Below are 7,067 nucleotides of genomic sequence, written 5' to 3' on the forward strand. Positions count from 1 at the left end.
GGGGAGCAGGCCTAAACCAGCAGGTGGTCATCCCCCAAGGGGTCCCAGACTGCGAGAGGCCCCAGGCCAGGCTGAGGGCCCCCCCCCCCGCCCCGAGTGCACAAATTTTTGTGCACCGGGCCTCTAGTATAAAATAAAAATGAATCGAGAAAAAAATAATGCCAATCTTCTAGGCATTTTCACTAAAGCACCAGACTCATAAATGAGTTATTTTACATATTCCAGCTTTTCTGACCTGCCAGGTGATTGCAGCCTCAGCTGGGATAATGAAGCAGGAGTACCACCCAGTGAGTGCACATATAGTGATTAATAATAACATAGTTAATATTCTAAGCCAGTAAGTCTTACAGTGTCTTATAATGTAGTAATATCTAACTGAAATAGTGATATATGATCATAGCATGATTCTTTAAAAGAAAGGATACTCTTAGGTGTAAAATGTCTGCAGTTCTTTACATGAATAGCCAGACAGCCAACCTATAACAATCAAAATAAAAACACAGTGAATACATTTTAAAAGTAACTTTTCTTCCATTTACTCTACACCAAACTACACATTTTTTAAAGCTCTACTTTGTTAGTTTTTCTCATTTGAAATATTGTTTCTCACTAGAAATCTCTAGTGATTGGAAAACACCAGAAAGCAGAAACAGAGAAGAAAAACAAGCAGGATTTGTTTAAGATAAACCTAAAATGAACAAGAATACAAAACTAAACAATGGTTCATTACCAACTTAAATCCAACCATCACTCTGAATCATTTTTATTTTATATTAGGTAATAAGTGGTAAAAAGTAGCATCTTTCATATAATAATAAGAAATATGCCTTGCTTGAGATAAGCTTTTTTATTCAGTATCCTAAAACCACCTTATTTATTCAACAATCATTCATTAACTATAATATGTCAAGGGCTATGAAATATTCATTCTCTCTTACAGAATGTTTCTAAATGTTGAAGAAAATTATTGTGTTTAACCTTAAAATTAAATACAAAATGAGTATAGGAACACTTGAAAGTAATATGCAGGATTAGCCAAATATATTTAGCCATGTTTGGCTTAAAAAGAAAAAGAGTAAAAGCAACAGCAATATTATATTAAACATTATGAAGCAATATAAATGGCCCAATAGTATTTTTAAATGTAATTGGCTTTAGAACAATACAGAAAAAGATATTAGCATCCAATATTTAACTAAAAGAATACTGTATCTCCCCTGGCCAGTCTCCTCAGTGGTTACAGCATCAACCCACAGACTGAAGAGTCGCACGTACCCTGGTTGCAGGCTCCATCCCGGGTGCCTGTTGGGGCATGAGCAGGAGGCATGAGCAACCCATCCATGTGTCTCTCTCACATCGGTATTTCTCTCTCTGTCTCTCCCCTTCCCTTCTACTTTCTCTAATAATAAATGAAAAAAATGTCCTTAGGTGAGGATTAACAACAAAAAGAATACTGTATCTGAATGATGAAATCCTAAAGAAAAATATTATGATCTACTTTTTAAGGAAATATAGGTACAAAATATTATGGTAAAGGAAAGATTCTAAGTTTTCAAATTTAAAGGAGGGGTAATGTCCATTGTATAATGTAGGGGAGATTTAAACTGGTATTGACATAGGTGATTCTATGAATCATTGTTTACTTATTAAAATTGGGTTGTACATAAGGAGGATAAAAAGGAAAGTATAGCTATAATTTTTTATTGTATAATTCTATACAATGCAAATCACTGGCGGCCTGCCAAGTATCTCAACATGAAGCCATGGGTAGCTACCTTCATCTTTCCTATGTTTCAATAGCTCTTTATACTTTAACATAATGATCCACATAATATAGAAAACAGATTTAACACTCAAAAATACAATAATGACCATTCACAGACTGCAGATAACAAATGTTGCTACAGAATCTGAGACCCACCTGTGGCCCAAAACATGTCAATATCTTCAATATCTTCATCCCCAAACACTCTCAAACATGCATTTAAAACAGGAAAGCAACCAGAAAGCTATTCACAAAAGCACTTTTTTTCTTGTTTCTTTTGTTATTGTTGACACTATTCCGGATGTCCCCATTTCCTCCACTTTGCCCTCTCCACCCAGCCCCCTTCCCTCCGGCCATCACCACACTGTCGCCTGGGTCCTTAACACAAAAGCACTTTGTGTCCAACTTTAAGATATAGCCTTTTCACATTTTTTTTTCTGAAAATGGGATGTGACTATCAGAAACAGAGGTAATGGCTGTCATGTTGTTATCATTGTTGACACATGTGCAAACCTTGCCAAATATCTCAAATCACAGAACTTTCAGAGAGGAAATGGCGTGACTAAATCATGCATTGGGAGGAGCTACCAACTACGTGCCAAACATCTCTGTCAACAACTTCCAGTGGACCTTTAAGAGAAGCCTTTTCACGTCCAGCAACATGCAATTCAAATAAGGAAAATACAAACTATGACGTTAGAAAGTGTGAGTGAGATCTGAATGGTTTTCAAAATGTCAGTTCTAAAAAGATGTAGAAGTCATATTCAAGAGTATGGATTACGGAAATCACTATGTCAACATAATGACATGCATAATTGCTTATGGCCAAAAGTGATTTCAAAGAATCTTTTCTAAATTTAGATTCAGACAATGAAGGCTTATTCTCCAACTTTGTGATAGAAGAAAGTGTTACATAATTATACAGATAAATGCACACTATGGTCATTTTATAAAAACAAAAATGTATACATTAATATAACCTTACTATTTACCCCCCAAAAAGGTGATGTTAAATTAATCACGTTTTTTAATCAAGAAAATGTATTAGTATCCTATATAATAAATAACTTACATGCAAATAGACCAAATGGTGGAACAACCAGTGGAACGACTGATCGCTATGATGCACACTGACCACCGGGGGGCAGACGCTCAATGCAGGAGCTGCCCCCAGCCTGGAGGCCCAGGCTAGCCAAGGCGGGTGCCAGTGGGAGGCCTCCCATCCCCCAATCACCCTGCCAGTCACCCTACAGATCAGCCCTGATTGCCGGCCAGGCCTAGGGACCCTACCTGTGCACAAATTTCATGCACTGGGCCTTTAGTTCATATATAATAGGAGCTACAGAAGAGAGATAAGAGAACCTTTTATTTCATAGCTATTAACTACTCTAATGAGGCTCAGACAAAAAAGACAACTGTAAAAGAATACCACAGTGTTTGGCAGTTCTAAATGCACACAGATCCTCATGTCCTATACTCTGTGGCACCCAAAACAGAAAACAGATTTTTCTGTTCCTCAGCCTAAATATTAGGTGTTTGTGCGTATGTGTTTGATTTTTTCCCCCCTGGGGTTTATTATTTTTTGGATGAGAGAGGTGAAGGGCCAATTTTTAAACTGTAGCTCAAAGGTAACTAAATCTGACAATAAATACAATCATCTGAAGCAATACCAATTCTAGGCCCCATTAAAAATAAAATACCGATTCTAGGCCCCATTCTCAAATTCTAAGTTAGCAGGTCTTAGGTGGGGCCTGAGAAGCAATGTTTTTAAAAATTATTCCAGATGATTCTTATAAAACTTGACTTTAGGAATCCCTAATATAAAAAACACTTTTTTTCTTTGAATCAGGATGTTTTCCATAATTTCAGTGATCACTAGAATGCTGTTCTGACTCATAAAAATGAAACAAATCAATGAGTATGTTATCAGAAAGTACCATTTTCTATGCATACTTTTGATTACCAAATAATAAACACTAACTAGTTTTAATGTAAAATAAGAAATAACTTATATGGGTTTACTAAGGACTAAATCATACATACCACATCCCCAAATGGCACTAAGTTTTCTGGTTTAGGTGTTACTTTTGCTTCTTTACTTTCAGACCCTGTAAAAGTTTTTCTCCGCATCTACAATGTAAATAAATTAAGACTTTAGAAGGCAAAGAAGAATATAACTAAAAGCTATTTCAATTCAATTTTGTGAGTCTCTAGTATCAGGTATTATATTAGGAAGTGGGATATTAATATGACTAGAAAACTCATCCCCACCCTCAAGTTTATCAATAAGCTAGCAGAGAGCAAAGGAGAGAAGTACACTGTCAAAACAATGAGTTCTTAGCTTAAAAGGACCATCGTTACCACATTCCAGTCTTAATCTTCCAGTCTCAATCTGGAGTAGGTACTGTATCAGACAAAGAGCAGAGATCCTACTTGCAAATTATCCCAATATTCCTTCAGTTATCAGCCATGGAAGAAACTGGAATTTAATCCTTGGAATAGTTAGTACACGGGATGAAGCAGTGAACAAATGGTTTGGGGGTTTTAGTTATGATTCTCTCCAGAGTAACTTCACTAACTGATACTTGTGGGTTGGTATTTAACTTTGTTCTAAGGGTTCTAGTCACTACACACAATGGTTAGCCTTAAAAATTATAAGACATTTTTAAAGAGAAAGGGAGAAGGGGGAATGGAGGGGAGAAGCAAGAGGAATAGGGAAAAACTGCCTATTAAAAATATAACTAAGCCTGGTGGTGTTTCTAAGTGGTTAGAACATTGGCCCATGCAACCAAGGGTCTTGGGGTTCAATTTCCAGTCAAGGGCACACACTTGGGTTGCAGATCAATCACCAGCCTGGTTGGGCACATGAGGGAAGCAATCAATTGGTCTCTTTCTTTCTTTCTCCTCCCCCTTCTCTCCCTCCCTTCCACTCTCTAAAGAGCAGTGGAAAAAATATCCTCGGGTGAGGATTAACAAACAGATAAGTAAATAAATACATATATATGTACACACACACACACACACATATATACATATATGACTTAAAAATTGGCATTTGTGACAACACGGGTGGATCTTGAGATATCATGCTAAGTGAAATAGACAGAAAAAGTTAAGAACCATATGATTTCACTCATATGTGGGATATAAAACTGAAAGCAACAAATGAACAAATAAGGAAAGCAAACAAAAACTCAGAGACTCAGACAACAGTATGGTGATTATTAGAGGGAAGGGGGGAAGGGTAGTGAAGGATTAAGGGGGTCAAATATATGGTGATGGAAGAAGATCTGACTTAGGGTGGTGAGCATCCAATACAATATACAGATGATGTATCATAGAATTATACTCTTGAAACCTATATCATACTATAAACCAACTAGAGGCCTGGTGCACCGATTTGTGCACCGGTGGGGTCCCTCAGTCTGGCCCACTGGGATCTGGCTGGAAGCAGCTCTCTGCCATCCCCCGAGGGGTCCCGGGTTGCGAGAGGGCGGTTCTCGGGTGACGCACCCCGAAATCGGGCTCCCTCCTCTCTGGTTCTGGGTGCATCACCTGAGAACTGCTGCTGCCAAGAGACTGCAGCTCAGCAGCTCCTGCATTGAGCATCTGCCCCCTAGTGGTCAGTGCACATCATAGCTAATGGTTGGTCGGTTGGTTGCTTAGGCTTTTATATATATAGTTATATTGATGTAACATACAGAAATTGATAAAGAGAGTGGTGGAATAGAATAGAAAGTCCGGGGGGGGGGGCGACCCAAATACATACGGCAACATAGTATAAAGGTGACATCTCCAGTCCTAAGGGCCAATATGTGTTTTTTAAAAATATATATTTTATGGATATTTTACAGAGAGGGATAGAGAGTTAGAAACATTGATGAGAGAGAGACATCGATCAGCTGCCTCCTGCACACTCCCTACTGGGGGTGTGCCCGCAACCAGGGTACATGCCCTTGACCAGCATCGAACCTGGGACCCTTGAGTCCGCAGGCCGACGCTCTATCCACTGAGCCAAACCGGTTAGGGCTATGTGTTGTTTTTTAAGTAAATGATGTTAAGACATTTATTTGGAAAAAGAAAAGAACCTCAGGAATTGAAAACAAGGGTAACTGAAGTTTCTGGAGTCTGGCCCTCTAACACATACATGAAATCCCAACGAGGACAAGGCTGACATTCACTGCCCCTAGTTGTGCTCTGCGCTGTGAGCACTTTATATCCTTCCCTCCTCCGGTGGTTGGGACAACCCTGCAGGCAGGGCGCGATCACCGTATTCCTCCAACGGGCAATAGGCGAGGCTCTGGCAGGTTAGTGAGTGCCACGAGCGCACAAATAACTCGTTCTCAGGGGTCACCACCTTCCCTCCCTCCCTCTCTGCGGTCCCTGGCCCTCCGGGTGGCCGGGGAGGGGACAGGCTCCCCGGGGCGGGGGAATGGGTGGGGGTGTAGGGGTTGGGGGACACTCACGTTGGGCTGCCGGTGCCCGGGGCCCTCGCGGCCTGGTCCTGGGCAGATCAATGGTCTTGCCTTCCTCCTGGAAGGGACGGCCTGGAGAAAACGCCGATCCTCGGATGGGCCTCGAGTTTCCCGGGAGTTGCGGGGGGGACTCCTCTGAAGGACGGGGGCTCTGCGCAGGGAATGGGCCCGCCTGCGTGGTGACCGGCCGCGCTGGAAACCTCAGGCATCTGCGGGGGAAACCCATCCGTCCATCCTCCCGGGCGGGTCTGCCTAACCGCCTGCCCGTGACTGCGCAGGCGCAGCCCGCCCACCGCTTTTCCCGCGCTTCCCGCCCCTCCCTCCAACCTCCCACGTACACGCACACGCACATGCACACGCTCATGCACATGCTCACGCACATGTACACGTTCACGCACATGCACACGCTCACACACTCGCACACGCTCACGCACTCGCTCACGCTCACGCACTCGCTCACGCTCACGCACACGTTCACGCACATGCACACGCTCACACACTCGCTCACGCTCATGCACATGTTCACGCACATGCACACGCTCACGCACACGCTCGCGCACTGCACACGCGTACAACACTGTGCGACCGCACGTCTAGGCCGGCTCCTTGCAGGGCTGGCTTTGGGGGTGCAGCCTTGGGAGCCTGAAGGGTCAGCTCGGAGCGCTTGCCCAGGCCATGCCAGGTCCGGGACGAGGAGTCAGGCCTTGCGGGAGGCAGCCAGGCTCCCCAGCACGTGATGGATATCGGACACCTTAGTGCGTTTTGTCTGCCCCTTAACCCACCGGAAGCCCTCAGCCCTGCGCCGGTTCTTCCCGGAGGCTTACAGT

The 7,067-nt window shown here is 42.7% G+C and overlaps 1 protein-coding gene across 1 annotated transcript in view; it reads right to left on the reverse strand.

Moving 5' to 3' along the window:
- ALS2CR11 (amyotrophic lateral sclerosis 2 (juvenile) chromosome region, candidate 11) overlaps positions 1 to 6,295 on the reverse strand; it is a 62,734-nt gene extending 56,439 nt beyond the window's left edge. Inside the window, exons 1-3 of the mRNA XM_014528685.1 lie at positions 6,232 to 6,295; positions 3,809 to 3,895; positions 426 to 477 (exon numbers count right to left, since the gene is read on the reverse strand). Of these exons, the coding sequence (XP_014384171.1) occupies positions 426 to 477; positions 3,809 to 3,895 (139 nt within the window). The 5' untranslated portion in view covers positions 6,232 to 6,295. The remainder of the gene's footprint in view (positions 1 to 425; positions 478 to 3,808; positions 3,896 to 6,231) is intronic.
- Positions 6,296 to 7,067: the final 772 nt, after the last annotated feature.

The sequence above is a fragment of the Myotis brandtii genome, unplaced genomic scaffold (assembly GCF_000412655.1).
Source record: "Myotis brandtii unplaced genomic scaffold, ASM41265v1 scaffold1162, whole genome shotgun sequence".
NCBI classification, from domain to species: Eukaryota; Metazoa; Chordata; class Mammalia; order Chiroptera; family Vespertilionidae; genus Myotis; species Myotis brandtii.